Source organism: Felis catus, chromosome X (assembly GCF_018350175.1).
Source record: "Felis catus isolate Fca126 chromosome X, F.catus_Fca126_mat1.0, whole genome shotgun sequence".
Lineage (NCBI taxonomy): Eukaryota > Metazoa > Chordata > Mammalia > Carnivora > Felidae > Felis > Felis catus.
Genome location: NC_058386.1, coordinates 90107511 through 90124116, shown reverse-complemented (window position 1 = coordinate 90124116; position 16606 = coordinate 90107511). Strand labels below are relative to the sequence as shown.

At 44.7% G+C, this 16606-nt stretch overlaps 1 protein-coding gene across 9 annotated transcripts in view; it reads left to right on the top strand.

The window, feature by feature from the left end:
* Positions 1-16606, top strand: part of CHRDL1 (chordin like 1) — a 118203-nt gene that overhangs the window by 69885 nt on the left and 31712 nt on the right. For 6 of the 9 annotated variants that reach the window (XM_045050476.1, XM_006943927.4, XM_023249482.2 and 3 more), the window contains 2 exons: positions 5671-5816; positions 7453-7546. In XM_045050476.1, coding sequence (XP_044906411.1) covers positions 5671-5816; positions 7453-7546 — 240 coding nt within the window. The remainder of the gene's footprint in view (positions 1-5670; positions 5817-7452; positions 7547-16606) is intronic. The other 3 variants (XM_023249485.2, XM_006943928.4, XM_045050473.1) reach the window with 1 other exon arrangement.

The following is a 16606-nucleotide window of genomic DNA, read 5'->3' as shown; positions in this document are numbered from 1 at the left end:
GAGAAGTCAGCAGCTGGCATGCGGACTTTGGGTTCCCGAGGGTGGGAAGAAGGCTAGTGCCAGGAGGGGAGAGAATGGTGTACCAAAGGAAGTGGGATAGGACCACAGACTTCTTGGTTAAAATGTGTCAGTTTCTCTGAAGAGAAACAAAACAAAACCAAACAAACTTGTGGCAAGGCTATTCATACTAAGATGTTCCTGACAATGTGTAACCTCTCGTAGAAGTATTGGGATTATAAAATCTGATTGCCCAAAGACAACCATTTACCCCAAAGTAATGGACTTCTAATGATGGCATTTGAGGTATCAGTGAGAGAAAAGGAAGGAAGAGATATTTAGGATAGGGGAGTGTTTTTTGAGCCCCCCGGAAGTCATAGTTCTGCTGTTTATAAGACCATCCCTAATGGGATGGGGGGGTGCGTGGAAGCAGTAGTTTCTATTCCTGGCATAACTATAGTCAGATGGCATCGTGCTGGTTTGCTTACCCCACGATGTCCTTGCCCCGCCTCTCCTCAGAGTAGCACTCCCCTGAGGGGCTTTGAGGCCAGCTATGCTTTGGATGCATTTTCTGCCAATTTTCAGCCAGGAGCACCGAATGTGTTCCAAGGATAGTTGGTTAGAAGCCCGGCCACCTTGGAAAATCGAGGAAGGCAGAGGGTAGAGTACCAGGTGGCCTTCCTTGCTTCTGTGGTTCCTTGCGTGCTGTGTTGGCCTTCTAAAATCCAAGGCAAGGGGCGCCTGGGTGGCTCAGTTGGTTGAGCATTCAACTTTGGCTCAGGTCATGATCTCACGGTTCATGAGTTTGAACCCCGCATCGGGCTCTGTGCTGACAGCTCGGAGCCTGGAGCCTGCTTCGGATTCTGTGTCTCCCTCTCTCTCTGTCTCTCTCTCAGTCAAAAATAAATACACATTAAAAAACAATTTTAAAGATGTAAGGGGAAATTTAACTCCCACGTCCCATTCTTTTTTTTTTTTTTTTTTTTTTTAATGAAACAACTACCCATTTTTATTAGATAAAACTTCAGGTTCCAAATCACTTCCAAATCACTTCTCCAAACTTAATTAATTAATTTCTGAGAATGCATTCTTTCCTTTGCATTATAAATGAAGAATGTAAGGGCCTTGCTGTTCCACTTTACTGTGCAGCTAGCATTTGAGTCCATGCCTGTTTAATTAAGTAATTAAGTAATTATTATTATTATTAGTTCTTATAGTTTTAATCCACTAAGTTTTGGGGGGGGTGCTTTTTAAATATATGTTTTTAAATTTTAATTCCAGTATAGTTAACATACAGTGTTAGGTTAGTTTCAGGTGTATGATACAGTGACTCAACACTTCCGTATGTCCCATTCTTAGAAAAATTGAGACCCCTTGGGGTGCCTGGGTGGCTCAGTCAGTTGAGCGTCTGACTCTTGATTTCGGCTCAGGCCATGGTCTCATGATCATGAGATCGATCCCCACATCGGGCTCCACGCTGATAGTGGAGCCTGCCTGGGATTCTCTCTCTCTTTCTCTGCCCCTTCTCCACTCGTTCTCTTTCTTTTTTGCTTTCTCTGTTTCTGTTTCTCCCTCTCTTTCTCTCAGAATAAGTAAATAAACCCTAAAAAAAAAAAAAAAGAAAGAAAAATTGAGACCCAGAGGGGTAAAGTGGCTTGTGTAAGGTTGTGGAGTGTGGATACCTAAGCTGGGATTTTTGACTCAGTGGTCTTTGTCTCCCAGTTTGAAAAACATTCTTTTCTTTAGTAAAAATTGTATACATTTAAGATGTACAACATGCTTATTTGTTATACATAAACAGATTGAATTGATTACTGTGGTCCAGCTAATTAACATCATCTCCTCACATAGTTCGCGTTTGTTTTGTGGTGAGAACACCTGAAATCTTCTCTCTTAGCCGATTTCCGGGACCCAACACAATATTATTAATTATAGTCATCACGCTGTACATTAGCTCTCCAGCCGTATTCATCTTACATAACTGCAGCTTTATACCCTTTGACCAACATCTCCCCTTCTCCCTGAACCGCAGACCCCGGGAACCACCATTCTACCTTCTGCTTCTATTATTTGACATTTTTTAGATTTCACCAAAAGGGAAATCATGCCTTTTTTTTTTTTTTTTTTTAACCTCTGTATCTGACTTATGTCACGTAGCATACTGTCCTCCAGGTCCATCCAGTATTGTTGCAAATGGCAAGATCTCTTTTTTAAGGTTGAATAATACTCTGTTGTGTATATATACCATGGTTTCTTTTTCCATTCCTCGGTTGACCGACACTTAGGCTGTTTCCATATCTTGGCTATTGTGAACAGCACTGCAATAAACACGAGAGCACAGATATCTCTTGCATGTACTGATTTAATTTCTTTCCTGCCAGCCAGTTTTAACACCCACTCTGTGTAAAGAAAAACATACTTCGAGACAGGAAAACTGTATGTCTGAGTTGGGCTTCCTATTAGATAGCTGTGTGGCATGGGCCAAATCTTTTGGGGTACCAGTAGCCTCACTTTCATAATGCCCCCACCACCACTCCATTAGGGATATTAAAAGAATGAAATAAGAATAAATGGAAAGCTATTAAGATAAATTTATTGTGTAAACCTAGCATTAACTTGCTCATAGTTGGTTTCTTTTTCTTTGATTCTGTTTTGTCTTTCTGTCTTTTGCTTTCTCCCCATCTCCTGTTGAGTAGATTAATAGACTCCATGCCAGGCCGCTATGCAGACTATTGCAAGAAAGACTCTCAAGGTCATGCTTCCCCTGGAAAACCTCACCCTGCACTTGCCCCCCCCCCCCCCCGTTGATCCCTTGGTAGAAGGCCCAATTCAAAGATCAATCCACATTCTTCTGAGGCAAAATAATTCCAACCCACTTTTTCTTCTTTTGGTATTCCAAAGATCTGTCAACTCCTGTAAGAGTCACGGTAGATATTATTTTGTAGGTCATCCTAGTTTTCCTTCGCCACAAAGTACAGATATTTGGTGTAATTAGAGCCCAGGGGGGTGAGTGGGCCCTGCTCCTGTCCTTTCTCCAGTGAGTTTCATTCCTGTCTTCCAGCTAAATCTGTCTGGTTGTGTCCTGTTGTGGGCAGGGGCCAGGACTTAGGGTCTGCTGGTAAGAAATACACCTTTTCTAGGAGCTGAGGCTTCTTTTTAAGGAACTTCTTTTGCATCCTGTAAGGGGTCATTAATAAGCAGTTCACACCCAAGGAGTAAGTTACTCAGAAATTGAAGCTAGATCAGTTTATATAGCAAATTATAGAATTGAGTTAGTTATAGAAATCACTGAAGCCAAAGTAAGTGTGATATCAGTTTTCTAGGTATTCTAGGCCAAAACATTGTAAAGGAACAACATAACCTTCATGTTCCATTGATTTTGGTTTTTAAATCGAATGGCCCCTTCCTTGTTCCAGGGTTGATGTGATTGATAGCCTCCTTGATAGTGCAAGGACGGATGATTCTAGAATCAGACATCAGTTCAGATTTTGGTGCTGCCACTCACAAGTTGTGTGACCTGGGGCAAGTCATTTAATTTCTTAAACCTTAGTTTCCCCATCAGCAAAATAAGTAAAAGCCAAGGAGAAAATGCATGGAAAAGCACTCACCATTGTGCCTGGCATATTAATTAGGGCTCAATAAATGTTAGCTGTATTATTATTATTATTATTACCATTCACCTTTATTATTTTCACCAACATCCTGAGGACAATTTTATTCTGTTTTGTTTTATTTTGTTTCAAGTTTTTATTTAAATTCTAGTTAGTTAACATATAGGAAAATATTGGGTTCAGGAGTAGAATTTAGTGATTCATCTATTCTGTTTTTTTTTTAAAACAGTCGTACTGAGGTATAATTGACCCATAAGATGGACTCATTTTCATTATACCTTTCTTTCTATTTTTAAAAGTTTTATTTATTTATTTTGAGAGAGAGAGAGAGCATGAGCAGGAGAGGGGCAGAGAGAGAAAGAGAGAGAGAATCCCAAGCAGGCTCTGGACTGTCAGCACAGAGCCCGACATGGGGCTCAAACTCAGGAACCGTGAGATCATGACCTGAGCCGAAAATCAAGAATTGGACGCCCAACCAACTGAGCCACCCAGGCGCACCTTCAGTATACTTTTGACTGATGGGAAGGAAAGGACGCTTTCACTGTCTGAGCCTTCCCTTAACAAAACACACAACTCCTCTGACTTCTCTTCTTCCACTATTCTACAGAGGGCACTTTCCCAGCTCTTTTTATATCTATTGTTAATTTGTACATCAATGATTAGCTTCATCTGGGTTGTTTGGTGTGTGTGCGTGGGGGGGGGGGGCGGGTGTGTGCGTGCATGCACACACACAGCATGCATCCTAAGGAAGCCCAGTAAAAAGACTTTTTGAGGCCATTTAGAGTCCACTCACCAAGTGCATTGGTGCATTGAGTTTTTGCTACATGGGAACCCTGCACTAGACCCCACAAAGGAAAGAGACACGTAAGGCAGAGTCCAAGTCCTTAAAAAGCAAAACCTGCATATGTGTACATAGGCTGATAGAAAGAAGATGGAATTTGGGGCCATCGCTCACTACATTCGTGACTTCAGAAAAGTCCACCTCAGAGGTTTGTTACCCTCAAATGAAAAATGAAGTTCAAGATCTGCCTCCCTTGATTGATAGGGTTGTTATGAGGCTCCGGTGTAATAATCTGTGTGAAATCACTTCGTAAATTGTTGGCTAGATGACTATAATTCAAGAATATGAGATACAGTAATATTCAAGTCCCAGACTGTGTGCTTCAGAAATCACATGTTTTGAGAGGTCCAGATCGTGGGCTGGAGCTATTGGAGAATGCTTTGCAGAAGAAAAGGGAATTTTCCTGAGACTTCAAAATTGAACAGGACTTCAGCAGGTGGAAAGAATGGGAGGAGGGGGGAGATCTTGGTGGTGGAATTAAAAATAAGCAGAGACTTCGTGTGGTGACTATACTTCAATAAAAAAAAACAAGCAAGGACCCCAGGGGCCAGAACAAACATACAAGTACATACCAAGTGATATAAAACATGGGAGGGGATAAGGTTACCAGGGTAGTTATAATAGATGGTTCGTCTTCTGAAAGGACTCCCTCCTTCCAGGCAAGTTAACACGTTATTCATCTGGTCTGTTTGCTCCCTCAAGGCAGGAGCCTTGTCCTTCTCTGATTTCTCTCTAGTACCCATTCTAGTGCCTGGCACATCATAGGTGCTCAATAAATGCTCACCAAATAAAAGAACAGATGGGTGATCATATCAGTTGCTGTTCTTGTCTGGTCACTTTAATATTATCTAAAGTCATCGGCCACTGAATTAGAAACTATCTGTAAAATTCTTTTAATGTTTATTTATTTTTGAGAGAGAGAGAGAGAGAGAGAGACAGAGCATGAGCGGGGTAGGGGCAGAGAGAGAGGGAGACACAGAATCCGAAGCAGGCTCCAGGCTCCGAGCTATCAGCACAGAGCCCGACGCAGGGCTTGAACCCACCAGCCATGAGATCACAACCTGAGCCGAAGTTGGACGCTTAACCGACTGAGCCACCCAGGCACCCCGGGGCTATCTTTTAACTCCCTCTATATGGTACAGCCCTGTCTGCTGTTGGGATTTATGACATTCTTTGCAATGATGCTAATACTCGGTGTGGTTTTTCTCCACCCTGTCCCAGAAGACTCCTTACCCCCAGCGAACAACAAGGTGACCAGCAAGTCATGTGAGTACAACGGGACCACTTACCAACATGGTGAGCTGTTCATGGCTGAAGGGCTCTTTCAGAACCGGCAACCCAATCAATGCACCCAGTGCAGCTGTTCGGTAAGACCCAGCATTTAATGCCTGCTGGCCCCTACCCCAACACCGGAGCTTTCTCTGTGCTTACACCTTTACTTTGAGCCTACACCGTGAGGTGTTTGAATGGAAGATGAATTGCATTTGAATCCTAAGCCTCCCTGTTGATCTACTCTCTGATCTGCATCAACCCTGAACAACCCTGACCTATGTTAAAGTCAGACCCAGTTATATGCTGGTCTTGAAGCTTTAGGACTGTTTAAATAGACAAATATCAGCTGACGGTCTTCATTTGTCCTCCTTTTCTTAATAGTCACACCAGCAAAGCCTTCATTAGAAGGACTCAACGATTTTTTTATGTTTACTTACTTTTGAGAGAGAGAGAGAGAGAGAGAGAAGGAGCACGCGTGCACACACGCGCGAGCGAGTGGGGAAGGGGCAGAGAAAGAAAAGAGAGGGAGACACAGAATCCAAAACAGGCTCCAGGCTCTGAGCTGTCAGCACAGAGCCCTATGCGGGGCTCGAACTCACGAACCGTGAGATCATGACCTGAGCTGAAGTCGGATGCCACCGACTAAGCCACCCTAGTGCCCCAGTTCACAAGAAAAGGGGGGTATCTCTTGGATCCCATCTCTGATGTATTCTCCTAACCAGTTTGTCCCTGGTGCCGTGCATTGAGAACTCTCTCAGCAAAACATGATTATTTCTGTGACATTACTTGTCAGAACTGTGTATACCCTAGGAGTAAAGTAAATCGATTATATCTTCATGTAATCGTGCAATCCAGAGAATGTAATAGGTAGAACCAGAAAATGGAATAAAATGGCCATTTAACCTGAAGTGAGAGGAAATGAAGTTAGATGTAGAAACTTTTTATTGCCAGTAACGGCCTTAAACACTGGATTGCCAAGGGACGTTTGAGAATCTCTTCCCCTAGGGACTTGTAGTAAAAATATGGTATCTCAGTAGTTTGGGAGAATTTGGTTGTGGCCTTGCCTTCCTAATGACTTTTTAGGGAGCCTTCTCGCCCCAGAATTATTGCTTCTAAGAATTAAGAACAAGGTGTAAGGAAAGATGTTTGGAACCTAGAACTTTAGGGAGGTGGAATCTATGTAAAGACAGACCTAACAGCAAGTAAGTTTGGTTCTCTCGCTTGCCTTGTGCTGAATTGAGCTGTCCATTCCGATCAGCCCGTGTAATTTTGCATTCCCCCCCTGGCCCCCGAGACAATTTGTCTCCCTGGCTTGGAGATTTATAAAGAAGGGGGGCTGTCATGCAAATCTGCATTCCCTGAAGTCCCAGTGTCCAGCTGGGGCACGATGGGGACCAAGGGATACAATGCAAAGAGAAGAGAAGGGCAAGACCATATTTAGGGCTTTGGCGGGGCTACGGCAGCTCTCTCACTGACTACCCTGTACCACCTCAGGGGATCCCCAGCGAGGGTTGCCAACTCTTCCGTGACTTAGTCTCTGGCCTGGAGAAATAGTAAGCAGGAAAAAAAAATAAAGCATAATCAAATCTCGGAAGTACCTAGAACTAACTATGCGAGGGCACTGGGAAGGAGTAGCCCATTTTGAGTCCCTACTCATCCCAGGTCCCAATCTAAGAAGCCTTTACTTATTCCCAGATCCTTCTGACCTTAAGTTCTGTTTTTACTTGGCAGGAGGGAAACGTGTATTGTGGTCTCAAGACTTGCCCCAAGTTAACCTGTGCATTCCCAGTCTCTGTTCCGGATTCCTGCTGCCGGGTGTGCAGAGGTAGGTACCCCGTATCCCAAGAGGTAGGGATGCTGCTGTACTTGGAAGAGAGGAAAATAGCTTCCCAACGTCCTAGGATGGGAAATTTTCTATGGTAGCCTTAGTTTAGAGCCAGGGGGTGGGGTGGGGGCAGTTGATTCACAAAAGGGAGAAAAACAACACTGATTTAAAAAAAAATTTTTAATGTTTATTTATCTTTGGAGAGAGAGACAGAGTGCGAGCGTGGGAGGGGCAGAGAGAGAGGGAGGCACAGAATCCAAAGCAGCCTCCAGGCTCCGAGCTGTCAGCACAGAGCCCGACGTGGGGCTCAAACTCTCAAACTGTGAGATCATGTCCTAAGTCGAAGTTGAATGCTTAACTGACTGAACCACGCGGGGGCCCCCCAAAAACACTGATTTTAAGGGCAACCACCTGAAAGAAACCATGCGGGAGTGTGGCAGGAAAGAAAGAGTGAGCATCATCTACTGAGAAAGTGTCTCTGTCTCTTCTCCCTTAATCTCTTCTAGCTTTTACTGTGTTGTAAAACACAGGCCATTTCCATGCACAGCCTTGAAAGGAAGATTGGGCCTTGCAAAGCATTGACATGACCACTTTGAAGACTGTGCAGGGCAAATGTAGATATATTCTTTAAAACCCCACCGTCCAATGGTGACAAACTCAGTAAAAGCACATTGGAAGGCATCGTCTTCTCAAATTATAGCCCAAATGGCATCAGTGTCTTCTCAACCCAATTTTTTTCTTATTTGGTTTCCATTCCTTTGATAATAGCGCCATTTTCCACTCTGGGTTCCTAAGGTCAAGCATAATCGCCTTTAATTTCTCCTTTATTCCCTCTTCTGAGATTACTATATCAGCAGTCTTCGATCTGTCTCTTTTCTGGCTGTTTCTAGCAGTATTCTAATTTTGTCTTCTTTCCGTCCATCCAATCAACATATTTATTGAGCATCTACTTACCATATGCTCAGCCCTGTGCTAGAAGCTGGATACATATTGGTAAATACAGTGAACACACAGGGCACCACTAGACTATATGGCATCTGTATGCGAATTCAAAAAAGAATCCTTTTATTTAAGACACTTTACTGCCATTTGCCAGAAAAATCTTTGCGAATGCACCCCCTAAACGGCAGCACTTTTGTGCAGTACACACCCTCTACAACTGTATGTAGCATACATAGCAGCAAAGGTATGTTCTTTGCTCTTGTGGAACTCACATTCTACCATAGAAGACAAATCATAAACAAACAAGTAAGTGAAAATCTAAATCTAAATATGTGAGTGCCATGAGGAAAACAAATAAAAGACTGAGGGGATAGCATTTACGTTGAGTGGGAGGGAAGGCCTTGCTGAGGTGACATTTAAGCTCTCACTTGAAAGATGAAAAAGACCCATCCATGCAAAGATCCTGGGGGAAGAGCATTCCAGGCAGAAAGAAAAGAAAATTCAAGGGCCCCAGCAAGGAAGAGCTCAAAGCATTCAAGGATCTGAGGACCAGTGTAGCTGGAATACAGTGATTATAGTTAACTGGCCTGAGATGAGGCTGAAGAAGTGAACAGGAGTCGGACCACACAGGACTTTCAAGGCCATGGGAAGGAGTTTGTATTTCAGTTCTTAAGTACATTGGGAAGCCGTCAGAAGGTTGTGAGCAGGGCATTACATGAACCAGTTGATGTCTTAAAAAGATCTCATTGGCTGTTGTGTCCAGACTAGATAAGAGGGAAGCAACGAAGCAAGGGGAGAGGAGAGGGAGAAGGCAAGTGGAGGAGTGAGAGTCTAGTGTGAGAGGACAGATGCCTGGTTTAGAGACACAATATAGAGTAGTGGTTCAGACTGGAGCCTCTGGAACCAGGCTGCCACGGTTCTAATCCCAGTCCTGCTACTTTCTCGCTGGATAATCCTGAGCAATGCATTCAACCTTTCTAACAATCTTTAAAGGGAGGATAATGTTAGCACTGACCCCCAAAGGGTTGTAAGGTTTAAATAATGCAGGAAAAGGACCTAGCACAGTGTCTTGCATACGGTGCGGGCACAATAATGAGAAATGGACAAGTTTGAAATATATTTACAGCATTGCTTCTTGACCATGTGTCTATATTAGAATTACCTTGATAAATTTGTGTCCAGACTGGGGGTGGAGGGGAAGAGAGGTGATTCTAATGTGCAGCCAAGGTTGAGAATCACTGAGTTAGAGGGACAAAATTATAGGATTTACTGATAGGGGATGGGCAGTTGACTCCTATACATTACTGCTAGGTTAATCTTCCAGAAACCTAACCTTAACCATACCACACCTCTACTCAAAAGTATTTGTGCCGGGGCACCTGGCTGGCTCAGTCAGTAGAGCATGTGACTCTTGTTCTCGGGGTCGTGAGTTCAAGTCCCATGGTGGGTGTAAAGCTTACTTAAAAAAAAAAAAGTATTTATGTTGACACATATCGTACCTACTAAATGCCAGTCACGGTTCTAAACACTTGATATGAACTCATTTTCTCCCATGAGGATGCTGTGTGGTGAGGATGGTTAGTATCCCCACTTTATGGATAACGAAACTGAGGCAGACAGGGGTTAACAGCTTTGTCCAAGGTTATGTAGCTAGTGAGTCAAGGGGCTAAGGTTTGAGTCCTGGCTGTCTGGCTCCAGGCTTACCCTCTTCACTCTGGCACTGAAAAGAATGGCTGCCTGTTGCCAGTAGAAAACACGTCAACCCATGTTGTAGCTTCAGCTAAACCCTTGAGGCCCACATTCTTCCATTTGTGTACCTCAGGTTCTACTCACAGTGTTCCTGTGCTCTTTTCCCTTTGTACCTTCGCTCTCCCCCTCAAGATTTCTCCAACTCCAGTGTGCTTCAGAATCACTGGAGAACTTTCAGATCCCCAGACAACCACTACAGAGATTCTGATTCAATGGCTTTGGGGTGGGGTTCCGGATTGTGCTTGTAGATATAGGCCCCACTGTGCACTCTGAGACAGGTGGTCCACACGCCCTGCTTTGAGAAGCCATTCCTAAGACCGTGTAGGTGACTGGAGGCAGCCCCAAACAATGGTTTACATTTGAGCTTAGTGCACTTAAATTGAACCTGTTAGAAGTCTGAGACCTGAAAGCAATAGAAAAGTAACGAATGCCACTCTCTGGTCAGAGCATCTAATTCCAGTCATATGGCAACCAACTTTGGGGTGAACGAGTGACGGCTGGTTCATGGTAAGGAACTGGGGGGAACAAAATGGCGGCCTAGGTAACAACTGCACGTGTACAGCAAGATCTGGGAGGAGGGAACACCACCTCTTTCTGGAAAACCTTTTTCCGTCCATCTCTGCCTGTGGAAATCCTACAGGTTTCTCAAGACGTACCTCACATGCAACTGCCTGAAATTCTGATGCAGGCGGTCCTCTGGTCACGTTATGATAAATGCCAGACGGAAGGCCTTTCTCTCTTCTTTGCCTTCCCACCTCCATCCCTAATTGCTCCACCCCCAAACCCTGCTTATCCAACGGCCAGCCTAACTGCCCCCTCCTCCATGAAGCACTTTTTAAAAATCCTGTACGTTAGGAGTAAAACTCCTTCCTTTCTGAGACTCCTCAGCATGTAACTGGCCCTTCTCCAGTAGCATCTATCACTTTGTTACCTTTTGGTTTTCATTATGTGTGCCCATGTCTTACCGCCCTACCAATTATAAGCTCCTTAAGGTAGAAACTATTTCCGATTTATCTTTTTCTCCCCCTCACTGCTCTAGGGAGAGAAATGCACACTAGCTTGGAAGTATTGCCAGGAAGTTATAGTTTGAATTAGATGCAATGAACATATGGTATTGTTGTGTTTCCTTCCTCTGAGCTACTGGTTGACAGTGGTTGGTGGTGCTGGCTATATATTGGCTCGTGGTCAGTAGGAAATCACCTGGTGTCATGTCTGATCCCCAGGTGGTTTTTCCTCCCCGTCGCACTTCAAGACACTGTGATTAATATTATTTTAGAAAGAAATGACCTTGTTTTGAGTGCTGATCCCCTCTTTTTTTGAGGTAGGGAGGGGCAGAGAAAGCCGGAGAAAGAGAATCTTAAGCAGGCTCCAAGCCCAACATGTAGCCTGATGCAGAGCCTGATATGGAGTCCCACGTGGGGCCCGATGTGGGGCTCGATCCCATGGCCGTGAGCTGAAATCAAGAGTCAGAGACTTAATGGACTGAGCCACCCAGTCACTCCTCTGCGTATCCCTTTTAATATGTTCTGTTTAGTGGTTGTCACAAGTCAGTGTGGATTTAGTCACAGCCTGATTTGGTTTGTGCTTCAGTAAGGCCCTGGATCTTTCGGTAGCGGTCTCTCCCAGTGTGTGTGTCTGTACGTCAATACAGCTATTACATTTAAGCCAGAAAAGATGGGTATTTTGTTCCTCGTCTCTCTGCCCATCTTTGCCCCAACCTGAGTCTGCTCCAAAGGGAAGAGAGTCCATACAGAGCAGAGGTATACATGTGGCTGCTAATATAACCAGCTCGTTGCTCCGGTCCAGTTGTCAGGCTGAGGTTATTTTGTTTGGGGCAAAGGCTACAATGACAAATCTACACTGAAGGACAATTAATAAAAGAAAGGAAACTGCCACAAGACATATTTTGCATCTGAGAGACAACGTGGCACAGAGGACATAGGCTCTGAAGTCAGAAGGACACAGATTTGCTTTTACTCAGGTTTCACCTACTCGTGGTGTTACCTCGGGCAAGCTGCTGGCCCGCATACAGCCTTGTTTTCTTTTCAGCTCTGAAAATGGAGATATGTAATATCTATCACCCATGGAAAGGCTGTAAAAAGTAACTGAGATGACCTGGAGATCTTGGAGCGGGGAGAGTTGTCTACACCCTCCCCTCTGTATCTGATAGTCTTGCCTCTTTATTTGCTTAATCTCTGTTCACAGAGTCCCCATCTGCTGAACACTTCTCTCATCACAATTTACATTTCTTTTCTCATGTCCTCAGAAGCAACACGTAAAAGCAAGGTATTACCGATCACGTGTTGTCCCTTCACACAGCTGACGGTTCATGAAGTTCTTTCTCCGCCGTCTCTTCTGCAGCCTGAATAAGTCATTCTCTTTCGTCTTGCCCTATGAAGACTGAATCCTACACTTCCACAAAATTGATGCCTTTTTCTCAGCCTTTAATTTCTTTACATCTTTCAGTTGTATATAATGTGATTGAATCTCCTTTGAAGTCCTCATTTTTGAAGCACCTTGTTATTTTTTTTTTTCTGTCGAAATGTCGTGTTTTATAAAGGTATGTCTTGTATAAGCATGTTACTCATGCAGCAGAGAATGCAGACACGCTTCTGCCCTATGCTGGCCACCCTAATTGCAGGCAAAATACTGCGGAAGAAATAACCTTTTGAGTGCCGGACCTGCAAACCTTCATATAAAGGGCCCCATTGAAACCGGCTCTCTGTAGTCTCACCAAACACTAGCGTGTGCCTCTTTTCCTGCGTCAGATAGCGATAGCGGCCACAGATTGAATCTCCACCCCAACCTCCGTTATTTAGACATGCCCCTGAGCCTAGGACAGTCAGGAGAGTGTCGGCACGGGGCGTGTCATTGCTGGCACTTGAGCAGACCTCATCTGGACTGGAAGCGGAACGCAACCAGCCACTGGAACCTTAAGGGAAACTTTATCAGAAGGAAAAATCTCTTTGGAGATCGTACGACTGCCACATTCTGGGCAGGCAGGCCTCAAGCCCAAACCCGGCCCCGGTTTCCCTCTACCGCTTATCATTACTGCTTCCTGTCTCCTGCCTATCTTGCCAAGGCAAAGGGGAAGGCTGTGTACTTGGACTCTAGACAAGGGAGAGGTTTTTGGAGTGGGCTCTTGGCCACATCGAGAGCCAAGCCTGCATGGACAGTGTATATAGGTAGCGCTTACTATGTGCCAGGCAGTGGTCTAAGCCCTTACGTGTGTAATACCCTGTTTAACCCTCACAACGGAGTTGAAACAATAATTATCCCCATTGTATGGATGAGGAAACCGAGTCACAGAAGTTAAGCGATTGGCCCAAGGATCCGTGGTAGTAAGTGGCAGAGCTAGAATGTGAACTTTGCCGGCCTGGCTCTAGAGTCCCAAGTTCTTACACTACCTGGCGGGAACCGTTCATAGGACACTGACAAGGGACCTCTCCCAGTTCAAGGAAGTAAAGGGGCAGAGAGAACATGCCTGGCACATTGGCATAGGCGGATAATCCTAGGAGGGTAACCACACTACTCAGCTTTCCCCATCACGGCCTCAACCTGCCCACTCCCAACCCCAGGGGAACACCTCTGTTCCACCCCTCTCCCTTTATAGGTTTAAAGAATGTAAATATCTACTTTCTTTCATCCCGCGGACATTTCTGGAGCAACTGCCAAGTACCGAGCGCTGTGCTGGTGCTGGAGGTGCAGTGGAGAACAGAACGAACATGGAGCCTACCCTTGCGGAGTTAAACGGGCAAGACGCCTTAGCAAATAACGGCACAAGCTAATATAAAATTACAACTGTGCCGCGTGCTACAAAGAAAGGTGTTGGAAAAGGCAGTAAGTAAGAGGGGTCGACCTAGTCAGGGAGGTGAAGGAAGATGCATAGGACGGTCTCTCTAGCCTCAACTCACACCATATTCCTCTTTGCTGTCTGCACCCCAGGGTAAGGGAGGATTGACTCGAAAGTTAGGGACACAGCTAGGGGTAGTCTTACCCTCCCAGGATCCCCGACTTCTGATCCCACCAGGAAACCAGCCACCCTGGGTTGTAGGAGTGTGAATAACTGTTCTTTCTTCACTGTACATGTGTGTCGTGCTCTAGCCCAGGCTTTTCTTCTTACACAACTATTGATCATACTGGTCAGTGCCTACCGTGTCTTAACCACATTCGCCAAGGTGAATCCTTCAGATGGTTTTTATGTATTTTTATTTTTTTAAGTTTATTTCTTTTGAGGGAGACAGAGACAGTGCAAGTGGGGGAAGGGCAGAGAGTGAGGAAGAGAGAGAATTCCAAGCAGGCTCTGCGGGGTTCAAGCCCACGAAACTGTGAGGTCGTGACCTGAGCCGAAACCAAGAATTGGATGCTTAACCGACTGAGCTACCTGGGAATTCCCTTCAGATTGTTTTTTAAAGGCGCTCTATAAAGCAATCTGACCCTTCCTTAACCTACTACTCATCCTCGTTTCTCGGACACCAACACACACACCTTCTATTCTAGGCTGGCTCTTCTCTGTGTCCTAAAATATGCCATGTTCCTTCCCACTTTCTCTCCTGTTATGTGCCTCTCTTAGCTCTTACTCCCCACAAGCTTGGAATAGCTTCCTTTCTCTCTCCTATGGGTTGGGATCCTACCCATCTTTCAAGATCCCAGCTGGAGGCTCACCCCTTCCAAAGAGCCCTACCTGATCACTCTAGTCGTCATTGGGCCCCTTCTTGGACCACTTTCAGGGCTTCGTCTGGTTTGTAGACTCCAGCATTTCAAAATATTTTCTTGGATTGTTCATCATTTCACAGGTCTTGGCTCTTCAACTGGGAAAGAACCACCTGATTCCTCTGTTTCCCCTAGCATAGGATTAAGCATATCTTTTGGTGGATTTGTGAAAAAGGAAGAGACGTACAGCTATGGAGCGCTCTTGACAACATTCCCCAAGTGCAGTCCTAGCTAGGGAGGCAGGACAGATGGCTGAACTTGCAACTTCCTTGACCCAAGCTCATTTATCCAACACACTTCTAAAGAGTCCAAGGAGAAAATGGAATCTCTTCTTATGAAGTTGAACCATTTCTACAAGCTCCCTTGAGGTGACTGAAACCGAAAGCAACTGTTTAAAGGCAATTTGTCGGTGCCCAAGACAACGTAAATCTTGAGGGCAGTGGTGTGAGCTATAGTCCATTTTTTTGAACATGGTACAAATCTACCCAAGTTGTCAAAGTTTGCCAAGTCAACCAAAACTGGAAAAAAAAAATAACAGCAGCTCCAAGTATAGATCCTTTAGTGTTGTTTCTGATTTAGTCCACATTTTCTGCAGAACACTACCATCTCCAGGTCATGACGATAGGAAGGAAACATCATTAACGAGACACACTTCTCAAAAAAATAAATAAAAGTGAACTCAGTCCTTGATGATTTCGGGTTGGGGTTCTCTCACCTAAACTTCAATATGCATTGAAACACTCCGATCTTCTCAGAGCTGCAGAAGAGTCTGACCACCATTAGTAAGCCCTGTCTTCAGGTGAACTGTTCAAGTTCATAAAGAAAGGACCACCTTAGAGCTCTCCCACCCTTTGCCTTCCTCTCTTCTTCCAAATCCCTGCTGGAAGCTTTCTTTTGCCACGAAAATTTCCCAGGTTGTGTTTGGTTCTCTCTCCATACTCTGTGCTCAGAATTCATCTTTATGAGCTTGCTGACACTCCCAGGACTCCATCCCCTCTGTGGTCATTGTGTTCCTTCTTAGCATGTCTCTTATGTGTAGAGTGTGTCTTCTTAGAAAGCCCTTTAGACAGTGCATGGGACAGCAGTGACTTTCATACTGAGCTTAATGAACAGCCCTGATTCCTAATTGGCTGTGTGGAATCAATGCCCCATCCTACTCTGGGATTGGAGGGTTATTCATATGTATAGGAGTCTGGCTCTACAGTAAAAATAAGGAATTCCCCGTGAAGCATTTCGGAGCAAGTATTTCTTCCCAGGTTAAAGCCACTCTGCCTTCAGCCCTGTCCTTCGAAGCACTTCACAGGACACCATGATTGCCCAGAAACCCATGGCCGTGTGTATTCTCATTGGAACACTCTTCATGAGCCAAGACCCTGGTATTTATAGAAATGAGTCTGATTCATTGATTAACAGGAGCAAGAAGAGCAACTATCTGACAACTGTTAAGAACTTACGACTGCTTTCCAGTCATTCCCAGGTTGACCAGCAGCAAATGTTGATGGATTCCTGAGCTTCTGTTTTCCATCCACATGCTCTTTTCCATTTATGGATGCGGTAGCACAGGACTCTCTTTCTTTGGGTACTTGGACTTTTGTCACTCCACTTTATGACTACAAATTTCACTGTCTCCCAGTGAAGCAGATATCTGTCCTCGTC